The sequence below is a fragment of the Camarhynchus parvulus genome, chromosome 4A, assembly GCF_901933205.1.
Source record: "Camarhynchus parvulus chromosome 4A, STF_HiC, whole genome shotgun sequence".
In the NCBI taxonomy this organism is placed as follows: domain Eukaryota; kingdom Metazoa; phylum Chordata; class Aves; order Passeriformes; family Thraupidae; genus Camarhynchus; species Camarhynchus parvulus.
This window is the reverse complement of record NC_044600.1, coordinates 1,672-25,824: the sequence shown is the minus strand read 5'-3', so window position 1 is coordinate 25,824 and position 24,153 is coordinate 1,672. Positions and strand designations below refer to the sequence as shown.

The 24,153-nt window shown below is 40.3% G+C and overlaps 2 protein-coding genes across 2 annotated transcripts; both read right to left on the bottom strand.

Moving 5' to 3' along the window:
- Positions 1-234: 234 nt before the first annotated feature.
- BRS3 (bombesin receptor subtype 3) lies at positions 235-5,273 on the bottom strand. The gene is made up of 3 exons (XM_030967772.1): positions 4,858-5,273; positions 1,852-2,203; positions 235-1,270 (listed from the first exon to the last, which is right to left on the bottom strand). Exons 1-3 carry the CDS (start codon positions 5,271-5,273, stop codon positions 863-865), a joined length of 1,176 nt encoding a protein of 391 aa, XP_030823632.1. The 3' UTR covers positions 235-862.
- Positions 5,274-17,323: 12,050 nt separating this feature from the next.
- LOC115915016 (adhesion G-protein coupled receptor G2-like) lies at positions 17,324-23,909 on the bottom strand. The gene is made up of 7 exons (XM_030967938.1): positions 23,876-23,909; positions 22,936-23,039; positions 21,491-21,612; positions 20,589-20,857; positions 19,315-19,408; positions 17,965-18,254; positions 17,324-17,381 (listed from the first exon to the last, which is right to left on the bottom strand). Exons 2-6 carry the CDS (start codon positions 23,002-23,004, stop codon positions 18,107-18,109), a joined length of 702 nt encoding a protein of 233 aa, XP_030823798.1. The 5' UTR covers positions 23,005-23,039; positions 23,876-23,909; the 3' UTR covers positions 17,324-17,381; positions 17,965-18,106.
- Between the last annotated feature and the right edge of the window lie 244 nt (positions 23,910-24,153).

Below are 24,153 nucleotides of genomic sequence, written 5' to 3'. Positions count from 1 at the left end.
GGCAGGAGGGGATATTTGAGCACTTCAGAAGTGCACCGTAAATCCCAAATAGAACCCTTGATACAGGTCCACCCCAATTTATTGATATTAAATCACTGTAACAATAAAAAACTCTGCACTATTGAGATGTTTTACCCATATATCACAAAGAATTTTACAAGTGTGGTTAAAGGTGATTATAACTTTCTCAGAGAAATTATCACCTGCTCATTCCCTTGACTTCTTAGGAACATCCATCTCACTACAAAGCACTCAGCTCTTACCCAGAATTTCTGTGTCACTGACAGAGCAACAGCTACTGTGGATCTGGCCCATATTGCTTTTTCTTTTTTTACTTTACAGTGCTACAAACCTTAGCCTTCTTTCATTTTAGCATTCTTTCTCGTGTATTTACTCATTTTTAACATTCAGAACAAGAAAATAAATAAATCAAAAACGTTCCTGGTTGATCGTGTTATGACCAAGTGGCTTTGCTTGCTTGCTGCAGATGCAAGTAGTTGTCAGAGGGAGCTCACAGTCATGACTCAAAAAGCAAGTCACCAAGAGCAAAACTATCCTTACAGGCAGTTCTTGCACCAACTCTGCTAAGTCCCTTTCTGCCCAGTCCAAGAATTCCAGCTAGAAATCTGTGTTCATGCCTGGGAACATGAGTAATCCCTTTGAGCTTATGCTGGAAAGTTCAGCTGTTGCAGCTTCTTCCCCCACACAATTTGATTTCTTTATTCTGTATTTTGAAAGATGAGGAACTCCTGATGAACACACTTTCACAGATAGGGCAAGCCATGGCACCTCTTTCCAGGATACCAGTAGCAGGGACTTGATAGCAATGACTCAGTTTCTGTCCTTCTTCTTCCCGCATGGACTAAACACTTTCCTCTTCTTTCGTGATGCTATAATCTGTTAGCAGTGTAACACTGATTTCTGAGCCACGCATGCTGCCTGTGACTGACAGGGCTCTGGTAGGAGAACTGCTCTGGGGAGCACTGGGAGGCTTTGCACAGAATGCTGCCTTGCAGCATGAGACTTGCCTTTTAAAATGTTGCCGGAAACTTTTACTCAGCCAATAAAGAGCAAAAGGGTTGACGCAGGAATTGCTGAAGGCCAAGGCACGGGAAAAAATAGTTGCTATCAGATGAAAGGTGGAAGCATTGACAGAAGTGTGGTATGTGAAAGAGCGGTACAGGTAGAGGATGTGGTTGGGCAACCAGCAGAAGGCAAACAGAGCCACAAGCACCAGCACTGTCTTTGCAACTCTCTTGCGGGATTCAATCTACAAGAAAGAAATGCATAGCTGGTAGTAATAGCAATTAGTAAAATATTTGTGTTGTTGGTGCTGATTTGCAAAGCAGTGTAAAAGTCTAAATGCTTGAATAACCAAAAAAGCAAAAAGTAAAAATAAAATGTACAAATAAAACCCCAAACCCGAAGACCTAAACCAGAAAATAAATCTATTTCATATTTTTTAGCAAAGCAGTCCCAGTGAAGAGCACATTTCTATTATACATCATATGACACTCATCTAGACTAGGACTTAAAAATACAGTAATTACTGTGTCAGCTCACATGGATGAGGTCCCAGTGTTTAAAAGTCAATGTTTTAACTCTTGAGTTTACAGGGTCATGATAAAACATAGACCCATCTCTCTTTAGGAAAGAGTGGACACTCACAAATGATGAGTCATGAGCATGTGCCTAAGTGCACAGATGAGTTTGGATTCAAATTTGGTATGGGCTAAGTTTGTGGAGCTTTTTACTCCATTATGAGGCAAAGTTCTGTACTTAAGAATTAGTATTTAATCAACACAATAGACTTTGGAAAATTGGAGAGTTTAGTGCTTGATCAGAGCTTACCTGCTTACGGGCATGAGTGTGTTCTTCTGCTGGCATGTTGGATGTACTTTTATATAAAGTTCTGGCGATAAGAAAGTAGTAGACAGAAATGACAGCTAAGGGCACAATATAAAACACTAAGAAGCAAACCAGGGAGTGAGCTTCCTGCAGGATCTTCTCAGATACAGGATAGGGGGCACACGCCTCAAAAGTTACATTTTTCTCAGGATTGCTGAAAGAATACAAATCTGAAAAAACAGCCTCTGGGATAGCAAATATCATGGAGACAATCCAAACACAGCCCGCTTTACAGCAGGTCTTCAGGAGCGCATCTGAAGTCTGCAGTTCCAAGGGTTTAACAATGGCTCTGTACCTAAAATGACCAACATCGCTGTCAGAATAAACACAGAAATGATATGAGCACATACTGCAAAATTCTTAAGGCTAAAGCCATTACTGTTCTTGCTAAACAAAGGGTGCTGGAATTCTCTTGGAAATGAAAGCAGACACTAGCTCTTTGGAATTAAAATCAAAATGTAAACATTTATTTCAGGCATGTATTTTAATGGATTGACAGGCAGGAGTTGCCATTAAAACCTTCCTATGTAAAGATGACTTCTAAAGTTTGGATTGGAATCACTAAGGGCAATCATCACTCCTAATTTTATGACAATGCCTTGAAAGATAAATGAGGGAATTTGTATGCAACATTGATGAAGGTATGAAACAGGTTAACTATTTTATAAATAGATGAAACCACGCATGTTCGCCTCTCCTTTCTTCTGTCTTCCTAAGACCCCTGCTGAGTGCAGTGATCTGACTCAAAATAATGCTCAGGATTCATTCTTATTTATAAAGCAGGAGAGGGCACTGCTGTTGATTCATGCCTGTGATTCTGCAGCATATGGTCTGAGTCAGGCATACAAGAAGAATCTGGATTAATCTATAGATGTGTGATAATCTGTGCGGAACTGGGACATAGACCAATTTCCATGAAGGCGGATGAAGCACAGGAAACAATATACCCTGCTCCTAAAGGACCAGGGAGTCTTGATAATGCAGAAAGAAGCAACCCCTCCAGGGGAGCACAAGGCTGGCATGAAAAGAAAGGCGGTGAAAAAGGACCCAGAGGATAAGAAAGCTTAGTTGTATCATTTTGCACAAGCTGAGGATCTGGTCTTTTTCTCCTCTAGGCAAATTTAAATAGAAAGCTGGAAGCTCGCTTGCTATTTATCAAATAAATACCATTTTTATTCACTTTGAGGTCTTCTAGCATATTGAAACACAACAGTCTGGCATTAAGCCCATGACTGATCTGAGCTTGCTCTGTAAAGAGTTTACAATGTAGTTGCTCTGTGAAAATGTGGTGCAGAGTATTTATATAACAGCTGCTATGAAGAATTAAATACAGAAACAAGTGTCTAAACCATAGAATCAGAGGAGAGCTGAGGTTGGAAGGGATCTTTAAAGGTCATCTAGTCATGGTGAATTCTGAATTGACATTCTACAGGACCAAGACCTTGGAGCTACAGTAGATAGTTAAACGTAAACATTAGTTTATCTTCAGCAGTAGTTAAAAAACCCTAAAATAAACCCAAACCAAAACAACAACAACAAAAAAGCAAAATGTTAGGTAGTATTAGGAAAAAAATGGAGAACAAAAAGAGACAATTGTGCAATTACCTGTATCCCCGATTCATGGAACTTTTTATTATCGTGTGTTGCTCTGCACACCTTAACTAGAAGAAACACAACCTAAGGATGGATTACGACATGAATAGCCTGGAGACATGAAGAGGGATCACTGTCTCCCAACACAAGTGCCAGCACCATTAAATGAAGCCATGTGCAGTGCAGAAATAAAAGGAGTTACTTTGTACAGGCAATGAAAATCATTGCTAAGCAAGTTCAAGAAAAAGCTGAACAAGTATCCAAAAGAGAAATTCTTTGAGGTTATATTAAATAGACAGAAACAACATCTGTTCAGTGTCATCTGAAGGCATCGGGTTAAAAATGTAGTTTGATAGAGGTTTTTTACTCTTCATACATGTCTTTTCTTGTCCTTATACTACCACTGCTGGAGGCTAGTATTGGTCTACATGGATCCTTGATTTGACCCTATGTGGTCATTCCTGTGCTGACTGATTATTTTGGAGTACAGTAACAGTACCACTGGTAAAATTCTGGACACATGAACAATTTGCTATTACATACAATCCACAATTGCTGGCAGACAAGATGACCTTTTTTCTCTCTCAATACTAAATTTCAGTTTTTGTTTTTCTACTCCTCAATGCTCCTGCTGATTGAACTGAAATCTCCTCTTAGTTTTGTTCATTCAAGAAAGTAGTACACAGAAAACAGATTCAGCACTTACTGACAGCAGTCAGAACACTGATCCTAGCAATGCTGTCATTACAACCTGAATTTAATTTCACAACCCCCGGGCTAAAATATTTCTGTAAAAGACAGAAGAACTACAAGAGAAAAAAAATTATATATTTATACACTTCTCAAGGTGAAAATTACATTAGCCATCAAATCATGAGAGTCATTCCTTTGTCCCCCAGTCTGTTCTGTGTTTTCTTTTGGCTTTTTATCCCATGTCAGTCTTTTATGTTCTAGGATTTTAATGTATCCCTGAGTACATAGGTTAAAGAATTTTCACTCATAATCAGTTTTATTTTTCATCTTCCTTGACTACTTCACTGTACCACTAGATAGCACCAACATACTGTCTTTTCCCAACTTAAGCCATTTCCTTCTTCTGTGCAATTGAGAAAAACCCTTGTACTGTACCTTAAAGTAATAAAAGGTCAGAGTTTTCCTCACCTCACTCCCTTAAAAAGAAGTGCTACAATTTTACTATCACATATTTTTAAATTACATGGGGGGCTGGTCGTTTGGGATTTTTAATCTATTGCAACGTGCTGTTTAAGACTGTGCAAAATTATGATATCTGCTATTTTATTAATTTCTAATTTCAAACCTGCAGTATCTCCTGGCAAATCAGTTGCACAGACCCACCTGTCAGCACTGAGAACAGTCAGGGTAAACACTGATACTCCAACAGATGTTAACTGGATAAAAGACAGCAGCTTGCACCCAATTCTTCCGAAGAGCCAGGTATCCACAATGTAACGTGTTGCATCTATAGGCACACACGTTAGTAAAAGCAGCAGGTCTCCGAATGCCAGGCTGGTGATGAAGATGTTGGGAACCGTCTGCATTGATTTAATCTTGAAAAAAACTTTGATGAGTATTGCATTTCCAAGGAGACCCACTGAAATGATCACAGCGTATGTAACATAAATTGTGCACAATATTTCTAATCCTGGAAAGGAGTCTTCGGTCCATTTTTCATTCGTGCTTTCATTATCAGAGCTTGATTCCACAGATGCACACAAAGTCTGATTAGCTGATTGCAAGTGTAATTGAGACATTTCTTTAACTGTTTCTTCTCCCCAGGCTGGACTTTGATAAAAAAAATGTTTAATATTTAGCTTGCAGCATGTCAGCAGGGTCAATGGAAAGGTAGAGGCTTATGTCTGATTCCTGTTGCACATTAACTACTTTCACTCCCTTCTGGATCTCAAAACATGCCTAGGAGAAATGCACATAGGTCTTGTTCTGAACTGGAGAGGAGGAGAATTTTTTTATTGGCTTTTCAGCTAGTGGAACAGCGAGGGAGGAGGAAAAGAGAAACAGAGTTCCTTTAAATACATTAGTTGAAACAAGGTGGGATTTTTACTGCAGATATACTTATGATAAGTAAATATCATATTGTATCAAAACTATAACATTAGGGTTTGTGTATTCAATAGCAAACATTTATTACTGTTGTTCAAAATTTTCTAAAATGAGAATATAATGAAAATCTGAAATAGTTTTCTCAATAGTACGTGTAAGCAGAGAATATCCTAAATTAATACAAAACTCTTCAGTACACATTAATGGCAGATAAAATATATCAGAATATAGTTAATATTTTCTGACAAAGCAATAGAAACAGACTATGCTCTTGTTGCAGCGTGGCAGGATGGTAGAAATGCTGCAACATTCTTTGAAACACCTCCTTCAGAAGCCACTCAGAGTAAGGCCACATGAACAGCCATTTCGAGTCCATGCACATGCCACAGATAACTCAGCAGAGGAAAGGCAGAAAGGATCTTTGCATGATATATTCCAGCAGGGGGTTTATTGCATTCACCACACCAAAGGGATCAGAGACAAAAGACCAAACCATGTGGTCTGCACAACTTAAGTGTGGGGTCAGTGACCTGAGGGCACAGGTGAGGGCAAGGGGCAGGACTAAGGGCAGCAACCTGCAGGGGGATGAGGGATGAATAATTGGGGTGGGCAGTGTCACCTGGCCAATGGGGGAGGCAATCTGATGTAGATTGACAGTAGTGCTGCAGAGCATCATGGGTTAAGTCTTCTCTATAAGCCTAGGTGGGGAAAACTCTATGATAGAGTCTTCCCTGAGAGGGAGGAGTCAGAGGATTCCACATGCTCTGATTAGCCTTTCTATCACAGAAGTGCAGTGACCTTCCAAAAGGCAGTATAAAACCAAAATTTATGGCCACAGTACTGGTAACACTTAGATTTTTTCCCTTGAAACAGTCCCACTGTTTCAATTTATGCCAAAGTATGAAGAAGTTTACAGGTAGTTGCTTGATAGATACCTGTTATCTTGCAACAACCCATGTACATATTGGCTTTGAATGGTACAACTGATGAGTCAAATCTTCTGAGAGAAGATTCCTGATTTCCTGATGCTTTCTCAATCAGACATGTTAGTATTAGTATGGGTTTTCTTATCTTTAGATAAGTCAACAGTCAAATCTCAAATAATCTCATTATGTGCTCAAATCATCTTTGATGAACTCCTGCTTAACTTTTTGGTAAACTAAGATACAAGAAATGTGGTGCATTGAGCTAAATCTCCTAAAATTAAGAAAGCCAAGATCTAATTTCTAAATAGTGGGAGTGGAAAAGAGATCAAAGGCCTGAAGCCTTATGCCGTGAAAATTAAGATCAGTCACTGGAGTATTTTTCCTTTGGGTTGTTCTTGAGCTGTGGCATTGGAGTGGAGAAGGTACCCTGTTGAAATCACAAAAGCAACCTTATAGTCCCTTTAGCTGTACATATTCTGACACACAAAATCAAGCTTGTTTCATTTACTCAAAAAAAAAATTCTCTAAGTACTATGCATGAAAAGCCTTATTCTTTTCCTCCCCCAGTCCCAATCCTTTCAAATATAACCATGCCATATATATCAGCTGGTGAAAGACCAGGTGGTAGAATGTACATCAAATGGAAGATCTGTTCTGTGTCATGGTGGGAGGAGGCATTACTGATGGAAAGAGGATTCATGGGTTAAAAGTTCCAATTATGCTTATTGAAAGTGCTTTCAGAAGAGAAGCTCTTGTCATCATCAACCAGAATATGTCCTTTCATACAGGTGCAGTATGTAGGTTGCTCACAGATTAAGGTATCTTTGAGGATCCTGATTATGTTGTCCACCCACACTGGCGTAGTACCATACATTATATTTAATACAGAGTTCAGTAACTGTAGCAGTTTGTGACAACTTTATGTCAGATACTTACATAAATGTTTCATTTTCCTGTATGGGAGATTCAGGGTGTCACCAAACATTGGGAACTAATTGTACTCCACCAAGTGCTGAGTACTCAAGGGTGGCATCTGAACGATGCATCAGGTGTTTAGCTGAAACTGGAATTGAGCTGAAAGAAGCTTATTGCTTGTCTTGCATTGCACTAGAGGTTGGTTGATGCACCAAAGCTTGGCCAGCAGCAGAGATCTCAACCAACTCTTACAGTGCCTGAGCTTCCAGAGCTGTTCAAGAGATTCGGACTGGCAACGTGGACTCTGAGGTTCGGTAGTTCTGTCACTTGAGCATTTTGTATGCTGGGATGAAGGACCTGAACTGGTATCCCTCTGAGCAACTCATAATCCACAGGACTGGGTTCTTGAGCTGTTAGTTGCTCCCAGCAGTTGGTTTGGGGGATGATTCAGGTATAAAGGGAAAGCAGACAGACCTCCCAACCCATATTAAAGCCTCTTGAGGATATCAACATGTGTCACAGCTGCAAGCAACTCCAGAAAGTGGCAAAAGCTTAAAATTCTCTTTATTCCTGTTACTTCATGTGCTGTTCATCCCAAACTGGACCAGAGTTTGTGTATCCGGACCCGAATGCCCATTCTGATGCTTCACGCTTTAGAACCCCCCACTATCTGGAAACACAGACTCATTTCTCCCTGCTCTCTCTCTCTAACAGGGCACAGTACACATGTCTAACCCTGCTCAAAGCAACACGAAATTCTACTTGATTTTCTCTTTCCACTGAGAGACTGCTTTTTTCCCATCTTTTTGCCTCCCTGGAGGAATGTGGCATCAGGAAGTTTCATCATTTCTCACAATTCTTTCCTCGATCCTTTTATTACTGGAGGTTTTAGGTAGTTGTCCAGCTTCTCTCTTTATGGAGCCTAAAATACTGTCTTAGTGGATCAATAGGAGGTGAAAACCAGTATTTTCAAAAAGCACACAAAATAACAATGTCTAGACCCAACGAAAATCTGAAGGACAGATAGCAAACCACATCTGCAATTTGTTTTCGATAGCAGAATTTCAGCTATTTCTGATAGCTTTCTGTTTTTCAAATCTAGCTCTAAAGGAAGAGAATGACATTGTTACTCCAAACCGTAAAGTATTCTAAGACATTATTTTGGAGTTTTGCCTCCTGGTGTGAAAAGCAATTGAAGTAATTCTGGCTAGATTTTCAGGCTCAAGCTTCACAGAAAATAAATGCTCCTTTTGAAATCCTTTTTGAAAACAGCCAAAATCTTAACTCATTAATAAATAAAATTTTTTTCCAAAATAGTAATTTTTTTGTTGCTTATTTTTGGTATTTCAAGGTGCATTGGTCATGCTGCATTGATCGTTATTTATAAAAATATGTCAGAATGCTTTGCAGCTAAAGTGCTAGGAGCACAAAACTGATACCTACTAAACCGCAGCTATATTAAGATAATTTCATTAAAGTTAAGATACTTTTAACTCATATTTTTCGGTTGTTATTAGTATCATTTCTGAATAGAATTATTTAGTAGTCTTAACTCTTCTTTTGCATCTCAAACTCATTTTAAACCCTTTGATTGTCTCTCCTAGTAGTTTCGCCATCTGTTTATTGCTGGCTGATGCATCCTGTCTCTCCACTGAGTGAACTGACATTTATGTTTGTCGGGTGTTAACAGTAGACTGATTCTGAATAGCTTGCCAATCCTAGTTCTGAATTGGGTAGACTCTGTTGTGGCATTTTCTCTTAAAAAAGGCTTTTCTTAGGTTAGGATCTCTCCTACAGATGAGCTTGGTTGCTGTCCATGTGCCCAGACTCTTTAATGCAAAGCCGAACTTTCTGCTGGGACACCATAGGTGCATTCCTTGACTCCTCCCATTATGGAGAAAACTGATTTAAATCTAGCAGTCTGACCAGATCAATGTAAATCTGTCTCTTTTAGCAAATCCCAGTAGCCTTCCTTTTAGGTCATGTTTTTCTGACATGATGGAAAGCTTTTTGCTCCTTCATCAAAAAGTCCTGACCTGGAGTCCTTTAACAACTCCAACTTTTAACACAGACTTTGCATTTGTAACTAGGATTTCTGAAATGTATTTTTCTTCCTAGTGTTTTCTGAGCTGGCTTTGCCACATTTGTTTTGGAAAGAGGAGTCCCTGCTCTTGAGACAACCTTCTCAGGGATAGGTGTGAGTAATTGCCTTGTTTCTGACTTATATCAGTCAGAATGTGTTTCAACTTTATTGTCTTCTCTTTAAACTGAAATTGCCAATGGCATGACGCGTAACGGCAAGATAAAGGGACAAAAAGCCATTTTATGGCTGTGTGACTGTTCCCAATCCATTTTCTAGTTTTCAGGCAAGCAAGTATGAAGTGGAAAAGCCTGAATGCATGCCGGAGTAAGCATCCATGTCGGAGAGAGCAGTTCATATTCAGAGCAGATTACCAAAACATTCAGGGCTGCGTTCTGTTCTGCTCTGTCCTTCTAGGAGAATGGGAATACGTCATTTCTGTGTACCACATTGAATGCCTCCCAAAACAGAGAACATCACCTCCCTGTCTTGCCAGGCATCTATTTCAGAGTGACAAGTCTCAGGCAAAGGGGAGGAATGTTGCAGAGGGCACTGCCCACGCTGGATTTCTTCACTTGTGATGACAAGAGCTTGATTTCAGTGTCTGTCAATCTGATGGTTTTCACCACTAAGTGGGAACATCTTCTCTATCCTGTATTGATTTTTCTTTACCATTGCCTAGTCTCCTGAGCAGCTGGAGACAAAGCAACTACTGAGTTATGAAAATGGAAAATGTTTTTAGTACACTTCAAAGACAATTTCCTCATCTGTGTCACATTCATAACAGAGTGTAACCATTTATTGTAAAAGACTACACATGTAGGAGAAAAAAACATTGGTTTATTTCGGGGTTTATCTGTGTCGAGTTGATTTTACACCAAGGGCAGAGGGAGCCGTGCAGGTACTGAGACTTGGGGCATCAAATCCTGCAGCAATATTTAATTGGAACAGTGTCCCTGTTTTTTGAAACTAAGATGAGATACCCAATTAAACTTTCAAATACCACAAGACTTATCAGCACGCCTAGGAGCAAAAATACACCATCCCAGCCCTCACTGTTACAAAACTGAGATGGAAGGTCAGTTCAGAGGAGCTGTCCAAAGGAGCATTTGGTGATGCAGCAACAAGATGGGGTATCTTTTTGGTTAAAATATTAGAAAAGAGTTTCAGATCTTGTTACAATGCCCAAATCCAGACTGTTCAGTGGAGTTATTGTGATGCAATTTGCCTGCAACAGGATCTCAAATGCTGTCATTAATCTATGGCTCCACATAACTTTTATCCTGTTTTTCCATTCTTGCATCCCTTCCAGCCCCCTTTTCCAGGAGTTTCCTCAGCCAGTTTCAGTATGGGAATGGCCAGTGAAATATCAGTGTCATTTCTTAGAAAAGAGAGAAAAATAAACACTGGAATGAAACCCTTGCACTTCTCTAGTTACAGGAGCAATCAGGCAATGAAATAATATAGCAAAGATAATTCTTCTGGGCATCCTTGAAACTCTCCATGATTCATTTACTTTGGAACCATTAAAGTGCCATGACATGCTAAATGCTTTCTGATACCTAAAAGCACAGAGAACTGTGCATTGAGGCTCAACAGTCATCTTATGCAATAGGCAATTATCTTCCCAGTGTTTTGATTTTTAATCTCAAATCATTTCCCATAATGACATTTCCTTTGTTGTCCCAGTAATAACTGCCTGCTAAATGTAGAAAGAGTCATACATCTTGGGTGTACTGCTACCAATACTGCAGATTCACACAGGCAGGAGGAAGCTTAAACAAGCTGTACTAACCTTTAGCTGTCAACCTATGTAAAATTTATCTATCCCAGGGTTACCAAACCACTGTACATATGCTGAAATAGAAGACAGCTTTAGCTACTTGTCCGTGAACAGACTTAAAAAGTCTCCAGGAACCCATGAATGAGCTGCCTACATCTTGGATCTGCCCCCCCGACTTAGCTAGGATGAAGAGTGGTGGAGTTTTGTGCCAGTCTAAATAGTAAGGTGGGAGTGGGGAGGTTTTGTTCTATTTGCCACAACTTCTGCTGTGATTTTACTGTCATTTTTTGTGGAGGGGTAGACTGTAAGAAAATAAAGATAGTGCAGAAGGTAGTCTCACACCTGAGGAGTTGCAGCTGTACTAATCACCAAAGATTAGGAACAGGCCTGCTCTTAATAGGCCACAGCTGTGTCCAATAAGAAGGCGAGTGCTACAAAAGAGTGGGTTAGCTGGTTGAGAAGGGAGTTGAACTTTGTTGTCTGTACTGTGAGGAAGAAGGAGTTAGTGCTGTGAGGAGCTACCCATGAGAAATCACCGATAAGGTATGGGAGCCCTAAAATAAGATGACAGCAATTTTTTATTTCTTTTGTATCATCTAACCTATTGTTAACAGCCCACTGAGATCTGACTTCAAAAAATTCAAATGAATATACCTCCTGAAATCCTTTTATCGCTTTAAAATAGAGCACGCATTTCCTAGTGTATGTATCACTAAAAATAAACAATCTGGGAGTAAACTGAGAACAACTTAGAAATCAAAGTTGCTTTTACATTGAGTCATAGAATCATGGAATGGTTTGGGTTGAAAGGGACCTTAAGATCATCTCGTTTCAGCCTTCTGCTGTGGGCAGAAGTCAACTGATAGAATCCAAATGGGGAGCAGGAGGATGCACTTGTCTTGGTCACACACTGGTCACAGCTCCAGCCGGAGCTGCAGAAGCTGCTCCCATCATTTAAAGTTATCAGTGCTTAGAAATTTAATGAGATTTGTTTCTGTGTGTGTCCTCTCCCTGTTAAAATCATCAATGCACAATTCTGTGACAGAATGTCAGCACAGATATGCTGGAGAAGAGCAAATGCTACAGTGCTGGTGTGGAAGATATTATTTCAGCCCAAGGAAAATTACACATCTTCATTCCAGCTGACAACCTACACAATGCCATGCTTGAAATGTAAATGATACACTGTTTAGCTGGAAAAGCCATTAGGCATGTGATGGAGAGTGGAAGCGAGCTAACCGCCTTCCCAGAACAAATAGCGCTTTGCACTTTATGTGAGCAACTTGACAGGGTTTTAAAAATTGACTTTCAGATTTTGCTTTTTAAAAAAACAAACAACAAAAAAAAATCAGTAGGAAGAATGGAGACCTCCACCTGTGCAGCTTGCCCTTCTTCCCACTGGTACACCTCCAAAGTGTGAAGCATGTTGGATGGATCTGCCCAAGAAATGGCATTTCTAAACTTTTCTTATCAGCCTGAGAAGTCTTCTGTATTGCAGCACTTTTCTTGCCGCTTGTCCAACTTCTACCTGAATGTTTGCTGCTCCTAATCCTTTATGAGGGCCTGTAGCAAAAACTTTAGAAAATCAAGGTGCATTTCAGCTTTTATCAAGAATGTAAAAAAATACTTACAGCATGCAGGAGACAAGGCCAGTCTTATGTTGCTCTCATGTTTTGCCCTCTTCTGCTGTCTTTTTATTTTAAATTAGTCGTAGAAAATACATTTGTGAGGACTTGCTCTAAGGGGAAAATCAATCTATACCAATTCTGGCAGATATTTGTCTTATCACCCTGAGTGTTTTTTAAGACCTGCGGCGATGGCAATTCCATGTGCTCTCTAGGCTTCTTATTCCTTGAAAATGGAAATTGTTACCTAATGTCTATTTGAAATGTAAGCCTATTATTTTCTGTCCTCTGAATTGAATGTAAAAAGAATTACTGCAGGAAGGAGACAGTGCAGGTTGATGGAGACACATCAGACTGTCTACCCACCTGATCTTATTGATGTAGTGGAGACAAACTGGTCTCAAAGGGGCTCAGGGGAGGACTAAAACTCCAGTTCCCCCAAAGAACTACAGAGCCTCCTTCATCAGTCTCTCAGGATCCCCCTGGGCTGTGCAGCAGCCAGGTTAAGGGTACAGGGGGGTTAGGCACAGCTTTAGCACCACAGCACAGTGTGTTGTGCTTCACATTGGAAAGCGGGGAAAGCTTGTATTCAGTGGCAGATTGTGGAACAAAGAGTTTATTATAGAAAATAAAAAAATGCAATAGCTCATGCCCAACATAATGAACTACCTTTGTTATTGAATTTCATTCCCCTTGAAAGCAATTTCAAGTTAGAAACATGTGGGTACAGGGTGGAACTTGTTTGCCTGTTTTTAGTGCCAAGATTTCTCCCACAAAACTCCATAAAAAAAAAGCTCAATTTTCTCCATAAAGGAACTGAAGGGCATCTGTCTGATTTCAAGTAGATTGGCTGTAGGTACTGCACCTTAAAATATTCATCTTTTTCCACTAATTGCTATGTGGGAGTTATTCACTGACTGAAAGAACCTTTTGTATTTTGTATCATACATACCAGTTCTAAGACATCACTTCATTATATTATTTTACTCCTCTGTCATGGGTACAGCTTAGTGTTTCACTATATTAACAATCATTTAAGAATCTTTACTTGAGTGATACAGAGAAGGGCATTCAAAACAGAAACTAGGACTCGGCTGAGCAGGCAAATTACCAGTTTGAACACATTTGCTGAAAGAAACCCTCTCCTCAGCAGATAAGGAAAGTTAAGTCTCTCTTGTGATGTCATGAAATGGAGTTTACAACCGGCGGTATTCAAAGTAAAGCGACACTGAAGGGAAAACATCCTTATTTCCAGCTCTAATGATAGTAGGGGTTTATCTGCTATTGTTCTCTTTGGGTTTAGTTCTGGAGTTTTTTCAGGAGAGGTAATCTGAAGCCTATATCATACATATGGACACCCCTTGAAGGTGGGAATTTCAGTTTTTATTGTTTCCACATTCCATTTGAAAATACTGGGCAACATTTTCAAACATTTCAGATGTAGACACATGTCTACATCTCTTTAGGAATCAAAGTTGAAGGCACCAATGACAGCATGTCTGAAAATAACATACAACTGAGAGGAACATCTTGGAAATCTGCATCCAATTTCTTCATGTATAAGTTGGTCCAAGTCCATTTCAGAAAAGTAAGGAAAGATACTGGTCGAGGATTCTAGATATCCATGCCTGGGACAGTCAGCCAACAGTCTCAAAAATATCACTTGTAACTCAGTATTACAGGTATTGAATTCTGAGATAAGTATCAGATGAAGATGGAAACAGAGGGCTATCGGGACAGTGGAAAGGGGAAAAAAAAAGGAGGACGAACTATGAATGCAGCTCAGGATGAGGACTGTTTCCAGTCATGAGGACTAATCTGGGAAACACAGTGGGACCAAATCCTCTTGTGGTCAGTACTGCTACTCCTAAAGAAGTCTAAAGCTGAGTCATGGGATGTTTAGCTCAATAATTGTGTCCAGAGTGATAACAGTACATTAGATGTAATTCCTTAGAACTATGTTTGTTTGTACAAGTCTCAAAAGGAACCACCATTAGATAAGCAGAGGAAAACAAATTCATTATCAGTGTAAAAATCCTACTTTCTGTGGATAGTGCAACCCTGTATCCATGGACAGTATTCTTCGTGAAAAAGGATGGTAGGTCTCATCATCTGGTGATACAGCACTGGGGTTGCAATGGACTTCAGCTGTGGGAAAGAATTGGGAATATTTTTGCATTATAATAACTTGGTTTAATGTGTTCAGAAAGAACTTGCCTATGAAGTTTTAATGTCCTTGGAGAAATAATAGAAATCAGCATTGTTTTTCAAAAAACAACTAGGAATGTTTGGTGCTATTTCTTTTTCAGAATACAGCCCTGCAACAATTTCTCTATCTTTGAAGGCAAAACCTTCTGCTGGGATTCTACTGCTTTAAAAAGGCTCACAACATGACCTGTTTAGCTTTCTGTAATCCCCAAGATCTTTGCTCTTTTGGGAATGCAACTCCAGTTACAGAGCACCATAGTCTATCTCAAGACAACGGTGCTCCCTAACTGGGAATAGGTCCCATGTGAGTGTCAGCCAGCTGGCAGAGGGTAGAATATTCCTTAGGTGCCTAAGGTGGCAGCTGAGCAGGGAGTTCCTGTCCTTTTGTAGAAGAGCCATCCCAGGATTTTAAGAGCTTTCTTATTTTCCCTAGTACAGCAAAAGCCATCTGTAACATTGCCATTAATCCCCAAACTGAAGCCTAGCACAGACAAAGCAGTGAAAAGTTTCCTTTTTCTTTTCATTAGTTAGGATTTGACTGTCACCATATGGAATTTATTGTGGTACATATCCATTATAGTCTATGCAGTGTATGCAGTTTTTCTTACCAGTCTTAAAATTCGTATCTGGAGAAGTCATGGGAAGCAAATCTGCATTGAAAGTTGAACTTGTTCCATTAGAACGTAGACTCCACAAAGCCTGGGATGGTGATCTGTGGTTTAAATGCTTTGGTGTAGATTCAGTAGTTGCACCTGACCCGCTCCAGTCTGAAATCAGAGAGTGGGAGGTGCAGAAATAAAATTATGTACAGGTGCCACATCTCAAAGTACCAGAGAGCAGAAAGGAGAATAGCCTGTGCTTGCTTTCTGTGTCATCCTTATTCCTGCCTAGCGGCCAGCGATCTCTGTGCCACACAGTGCACAGTTCCTGATTTAATTTTCACATTAGCTCCATTACGCTTGTGCAGGTGAGGCTATACAGCAGCAATTCAGTCTTCTATTTCCCCTTGAGGATTCAGTCTAGTAATACTAATTTGATAAGGTCACAGAGAAGGAGGCAGGACTCATGCAAAGGGTAGGAATTGCGGCCTCATCCTTATTGCATCGCACAACACTGAGCTGGCTCCTGCTCAAAGGGGAACAGTCTGGTTGCTACTGAGGGCACTTGTGCTGAATTTTCCCGCTGCAAATGGAAAGCTGCCTCTTCCTCAGCAGCACAAGGTGCATGGGATGCTGGTCACAAGACACAGGTATTAATACAGGATTTTTAGTCTGGTTTCCTGAAAACCAACTAGTTAAGCTTCTCCTTTGTTATACCCATTCATACCATCATTTAATTTTGATAGACACACAGAGTTATTAAATTCTTCCACATTTCAGTAAAAAATCAACACGACTGGAGTAGACCAGAATAAGCCCATGCTATTCCTTGCTGAGCTGGCAAATAAAAGAATCTTAGAATAATTTAGATTGGAAGGGAACTTTGGAGGTCTTTGCTCCAACTTCCTGCCCAGAGTTGGATCAAGTGGGTCTGGCATCTGTCCAACTAAATTATGACTCTCCAAGGAGAGGGACTCCCCCCACCATCTCTCTGGGCCACTGCCACCCAACTAGCAAAAAAGAGTGTTTATTTATAAATAATGTGAATTTCCATCACTTGTGGCTTGGGCCCATTGCCTCTTGTCTTCTTGCTGTGCACCTCTGAAATTCCATCTCTTTTCTGTAACTGCCCCTCAGACAGCCAAAGACAGCAAGACATCTCCCTTCTTCCCAGGCTGAGCAAATCCAGCTACCGCACATAAAAAAATGGCAACTTGTATGCCCAGTATTCTGCATAAATTTCGGAATCTCAGCTATATGAAGACTGGAAAGCCACCAAAAATATGGCTCACATAAGGGAGCACTGAATGGCATGTGAGAACAGAATTAAGAGACCGAGCTGAAATACATTTTGGAAATCTGCAGTTTTCACTGCATGCTGTCACCCTGTCATCACATCACAAGCAGTTAATGCAAGAGGATAAAGACCTATTAAAGAACAGTTATCCAATGCAATGCAGAAGGGCTGTTGAGAGGAGCCTTATTTCTTAATGCAGAACAAATGTGACACCAGTAGCAGACGAAGATCTATGAGTCAACTGAACAAATCCCTTCAGTGCTTACCAGAATAACTACTCAGACAAAATCTTCCCCAGCAGAAGTGTACTCGGCACTGCTTCACTACTTCATCCTTCATTAGGCAGTGAAACACAAAGATAAAGAACCCTAAAGAAGAAATGAGAGATTAATGGATTTTCATGTGTGTGTTCTCCAATCTGCTGCCCCTTTTCTAAACTTCTGTCATGCCACTGATACCAATGTGTTCTGTGTGGGCAAAGTGTCCCTGGCCCAGCATCAGGATCTTTAAGATCTCTTCTAACACAAGCCACGCTACTATTTCATAATCATGTTGGCCAAGAGTTGCACTGACTTCTTCGTGCATGTGAAGGTAATAGGAAGAGTTTTCTGCAGATTTGGTTTAAGAATAATCTGCAAGTTGATTCTATCAGCCGTTTTAATGCCCAGATGAAAAGGATCATGCCAGTTCCTGACAAGGTGCGTTTATCGGGACCTGTGTTTCCAAGGCATGAATTTATGTCTTTAATAGTCTACCTATCACAGCAACTTATCTAAACACTGTCATCCCACTGCAACAGAGCTTTCCTTTTAAAATAGCTAAAGCCTCTAATACAAAAGCAGTATCAGTTCTCCTCTTCCCCCATGCTTGAGTGACATGATATTACAGATGTATTGTTATTTCACATTCCTAAACCCTTGTGTTTATAGCACTACTCCATTCTGAAATTACCTTGCAAGGTGTTAAAAATGCTGAAGAGATACAAGAAAAATATCCTCACTGCTCCCCAGGCAAAAAAGGCAAAGCCCCACGTTAACCCCAAAAGAAACATCAGGCTGAAAGCACTTTTGAGGTCTTGGAGAGCACCCCGTTTCTAGAATCTGGATGTCTTTTGTGTCCTTGTTTTCACAGAGTGGATTTGAAGGAGAACAGTGATGAACATAGCTGTATTCATCAAAAATATTAAGAAGAAATAGGCCACAACAGAGATGTAGAACACGGTGTTGTCCTGGATCCAGCAACTGCAAGAAAGGTAGGTAAGTATTCAATAAGAAGTTTTGTGAGGGGGAAATTCAGGAAGCTGGTTCCCCAAATAAGCATTCTGTATGGTTATCCAATGCCTAGTTAGGGGCATTCCCTTGCACTTGTTATTTTTCCCCAGTGAAGACATTCATAGAATGCCTGCACTTGTCTTTTTTTATGGATGTTATGGAAATTTGGTACCTTTAATACACGGATATTTCTGCCAAATTCAGATAAACCTGATGATTGTTTCACAACCTAATAACGTATAAACACAAAGACATGCTGCCTTAGGAAAACCAAGTTGAATATGACTTAACTAGGGGTCTAAATAATAGCATTACCACTGCTTAGCTTTTTCTTAGGCATAAATTAGTGAATTTTACTTCTTTTTTTCTTTGTGTCTTTTTTGTTAAAGATGTGGACCAACTTTCCCTCTGAGGTGTCACATGTGTGTAGCCTATCTGATGAGAGAAAACTCAAATACTCCCGGTAATCTTCACCAACAAGTGATTGTGCTAAACAAGAAGCAGGTGGAAAAATGAAAGCATTCTTTGCTATATAAAAGCATTTTAAAAAAGGATGAAAGAAGGCAGTGTTTTCCCACTGGAAAAGGGAAGAGGTTGAGACTACTGAAATAAAACCACTTGAAATTATGTTGAGACAATGATGTGAAGTGACATTAAAAAAAAAAAAAAACAACAGAAGGAAATGTGCAAAATACTGGAGCAATCATTGTGCCTTTAGATTTTTACCAGAAACCCAGAACATGCAGAAGCACATACAAATATCCCATTAGACTGCATTAATGCAATGAAAGAACAGAAACTAAAAATGGAGTTGACTGGCAGAAACCCTCCCTGTCCTCAAGCCAAGTTCACCGATGTGAAAACTACTCCATGTAGTAGCCATGCATTCAAAATGTTCCTATGAACCAGAACCACTGAAAGGAGAGGGTAAAGATGAAAGGGAGGAGACAAAAGTGAGTTATTTCTGGTTATCCCTTGTATTTTTCAGATATTCTGGTGACCATCAAAAAGCTTCAAGTATTATACTTACAAATTGCTGTAAGGATGGCTCTTGGAGAGTGATCCATTGCCATAGAAGTCTTTATTTATAATGAGCACAAGAGTAATCACAATAGCTGGTATTCCTAATGTGGAAAGCAAAAGAAAAATAAATAGTTTGATTCAAAAGAAAAAATCAAGAATATGGAAAGATGTCAGATAATCTCTGAGATGTAATTACAGCAGACATGTGCATCTTTGGATCAAATTCTACCCCCAGAGCTCCTTGTGAAACAACTGTAATTAAATAGCAGGTAGCATAGCAGGTTTGATCTCCTTATTTATGCAAATTACAAATGAGTAGGCATAAAAATATCTGTGTTTGCAAAATGTTTCTGAGCCTTCAAACATCTCCAGAAGGGATCCAATCTGGTAAAATAAAACCAAATGATTATTACAAAAGCTGAGTGTCAAAGGATAAGCAGACCACAGCATTTTAAGAGCTCATAGAGACACATGTTTCCCAAGCAGTGCTTAATCAGTCTTCCCTTTCACACATTTCCCAGATTTTTTTCAGTTCTGGCTTTTCTGTAGAGAACAGCTGCTGCCAACAGCACCATCAAGGATGGCTGCCCCTAAGAACAATCGTGTGGGACATCAGATCTGAGGATAGGGATGATAATATGCTGCACACTATTCAAGAGCGAAAAAAAAAACCCCTTAAAACGGTATCTAATGGTGACCCAAATAATACAGCCCAAATTCTGCTCTATGTCAGTGACTCTGGTAACACTTTTTCTAACAGGTGAACCAGAATTTGGGTTCTTTTTGGTACGTTTCTCCCAAAACAGGTCTCTGATACTTGTCAAGGGAAGTCCTTAGGAGAGCAATGAATGAAAGCCAAATCCACTCTGTGCATGGGAATCAGTTAGAGAATGCCAAAAATGGACACAAGGCTCAAAGAAGGAGTTAAAATCACCTCTGAGCATCCTCACACAGGGGTGAAGGCTGTGGGCAGCATTACTGCCACTCATGTGAGGTACCCTGATAAATCATCCTGTAAAGAGAACAGGAGTAAGAAAGCAGTGCCTTACACTCACTTTCAGTTGCATATGACTGTGCAGGGACCAACAAGCACTCTCTGCTAATGTCTCCCAGGACAGAAGAAATTTAAACTAAACAGCCTAGGGGAAGAGATCCATCCTTACAGCACAGGGTGTGCATCACATTTCTGTGAGCTCAGTGTCTTCACTTATTTCTGTAAAAATGCCCCAATCTTAGAGAAGCTGACAAGCACAGAAGTGGAGAGGAACTCAGTCTACTTACCCCAGCCAGCAATGCAGCATTTTAGGATGTACTTTGGGACATAAACATTGAAAACTTTAACAAGAGCCAAATAAAAGTGAACAGACTCCAGGCACATCCAAGTGAATGCTGCAAGAAGGAAATAGTGGAGGAGCATGGCCACAGTGATGCAGAGGCCTGGCTGGTTGAACGAGGTCAGCCAGGAGTTGATAAGGAAGACCATGTTCAGCATCAGCAGTGCAGCACAAAGGTTGAGCAGGATTTTTGAGGGGTTGTCTCTCCGCACCTTCCTAAAAGAAAGGGGAAAGTCCGCAAGGTTATCACTGCATCATCCAATTTACAGCCTATTTACTCCCTACAGGAGTGGGTTTGCAATCTAACCCTAACCCTATGCACAGGAATATTCCAGATTCTTGATGTAATATCTCACCCATGTCCAGGGGTAAATTTTTGAAATTACAGGAATTTTTACTCTTTACAGACATTTTACTGTGAGAGTGGTGAGGCCCTGGCACAGGTTGCCCAGAGAAGCTGTGGCTGCTCTATCCCTGGAAGTGTTCAAGGCCATGTTGGACAGGGTTTGGAGCAATGTGGTCTAGTGGAAAGTGTCCCTACCAATGGCAAGGTGCTGGAACTAGAGGACCTTTTAGTAATCCCTTCCAATCCAAAGCATTGGATGATTTTGTGAAATTTAGGAACATAAAAATTGCTGAACGGTACAGATAGGTGCTTGTATTGAAGTAGAAGTATTCAAATCTCTCTAATTTTGCACCAGACAGACATCAAAGTAAAGCAATATTTATACTCTCAGTCTTCCCTTTTATGCATCACAGCATCAAATACTAGCAAACATTCTGATAATTGGTGCAAATTCCTTATTGCCGAAATATTAAAATCAGTGTAAGAATAAGGATCATACTTACTCAAGGGTTAGGTATGTCATGAGCGTTATTCCCAAAAAAAGTGAAGAAGCACCACATCCTGCATAGCTTATCAAAGTTAACACATGATCATGTGTGACATCTATTTCTGTCCTGGCCAAGTCCTGTGTTACAAGATAAAGAAACACAGTGGTTTGCCAAGACAGATTTAGAAAATTCCTTTCACATAGTGAAATTACTGTTCTGCTTACTGCTACTTTTGGAGATTTTCCATTAATATATTTATGTGTTTCTTATCATATAGTCCCACAGAATATTCAAACTAGTAAATGGCAAATTAGCCTGCAGTATTTAAAGTATCCGGCAATAAGTTGTGAAGCTAGAAAAGCTGTTCTTCAGAAACCACAAATTGAATATGGATTCCAAGATCTTACCAAAATTATTTCACTGGGAGCTCGCTTTGTAGGAGAAACTACTTTGTTTCAGTGGCAGCTGCCATGCTTGGGAACTGCACAAACCTGCTAAATGCCTTAGAGCATGGTAGATCCTCCCTGTCCAGGAAGCACCACTGCAAAATAAAGACAGGAAGCTGGGCCCTGCTTCTCCACAGCTGCTGCCAGGAGGAACACTGAGAGGATTTTGTTGTTCCCTGACACAGCTTCTCTTTTATTTTGACTAGTAACCTACATCTCCAATGTCCCATGGATGATGCTGCTGAAGACCTGTAGCTGTGCTGATTACCAAAGTGACAGTGTGAGGTGTGATCTGAAAATCAGACTGAATTCTTCTTGCTTGAACAAAAACTTAAGCAAGTGTCTGGAATCTGAACCATCTCAATTTCTTTCTGTAAAGCCACAATTTTACTCCCAGGAGAGCTTTTGCCTCTGGAGCAGGGTCATGCTGACAGGGGAAGCACCCAAAGGCAAAGGTGGGGCCTCACCCCATCCTGTGGGCTGTGTCCTACCAGGAATAGACAATTTAATGTACCTGATTTACTTAGAACCCGCCTGTCTCTTTGCCTTTTGTGCAGCCCATTCTCAGGCAGTTGTCCCAGCTTTTGACATTTTGCTTTTAGGGGCAGTTTTCTCTATATTACAGAGAAATAAGAGGTGCTAGATAATGACATCTCCCATATTTATTCTAAACTTCACTTTCTGATGGAGCATAGATAAAACTTTCAAGAAGGTCATTAGTTGTCGCTGGCAGTTAATAAATTTAACACAGTATTTCCAACACATATTGAGGTTGATTAAGTTACACTGCAAAGTACAAACTACATCTGTAAAACAAAACTGCCTCAAAGCAGTTTAAAGGACTTTACACCACTAAATTATTATAACTGTTTTCTTTGTATTGCTGATTTTGGCAACATTGCAGATATCTAAGAGCTTGTATAGATATGAATCTCCCATCTCTTCTCCAAAGCTAGAGATGACTTTGTTTAGTACCACGGGAACTTTCTGGGAGATGATTCATGGTGTACTCACCAGTAGGACTCCAAAATGGGTAAGATGGTTACAGAAACAGATTGTATAATTCATATCTGTATATTCCATTTCACACCCCGATGTATTCCAACCACCCAGTCCATCTGTGTAATAAAGATAAAGGATTTTTAAGCAGAGTTAGTCATCCTCCATCATTTATAGCTCTGCAGCATGCAGGGTGTGCGAAGACAAGCTCAAGTTAGTACAGATTGCAGGGTCATTTAGCAGCACACAAGTGAGATTTCACACTGAAACACATCTTCTGTAGTTGCCTGAGAACCTCAAAATTTGGATGAAAGCTTTCAGTGGAATGAAGAAATATTTAAAGTCATTTACATATCTGCACACATAGAAAGAAGATAAAGAACCTAGTGCTGGGGGAGATTGTGCTGGAGGATGTGGAAACAGAAGAAAAGAAACACACACAGGGCAGAGGCTTTGTTTAGGCAGAGTGCAGCACTGAAACAGCCAGATTTTCCCTGGTAAGACCGAATGTTATGACCCTATTTTTGTGGTCTGCATCACATATTCAGAAGCTAAGATTCTGATCAAAAACAAGCAAATCATTTCTACTCCTAGTGATTGCAGAGGAAACCTCTCCCACGTGCTCCAAGGTAACCCAATTCACAGTTATCTCTCTCTGGTGACTGTCTGAGCCATTTTAAAGACCTAATCCCAGCAAAGCCCCTGCTGTATTCCCTGAAGTCACGGTAAGAGTTCATCTGATATTTCATTGAATTTCTGCCTTTTTCTTTAGCAAAGTCTTCTTGTTTGTGCAGATGCAGCACTGCACACTGCCATACCCATGTCCCTGGAGATAACATTGAGTACTGAGGTGTTGATATCAACACAAAGCAGCAGCACACGCTCAAGTTTCAAGGTGCAACGTCAAGAAACCAAAGCCTCTGGGGACAGAGCCAGCTCGGCAAGTAACACTTGCTGTTTTTCCCGAAGTCCCAAAAGACACAGTGCACTGCTGCATTGCCCTGGAAACAGAAGAAAGGAGGCTGTGACATTTCTTCAGGACATATGCACTCCGTCTGCAGTTGCAGATGGTGTATCTCACCTCGAATTGGGGTGTATAACCAAGGCACTTGGATTTGATTACCCCTGCACTGCTTGGCAGCAAAGCCCACTTATGTCTGTGATTATTTGTGTGCGGTGCTGCAGGGGGTCTGCGTGTGAGTGGAGACACCACGAGATATGGGGCAGCCAGAC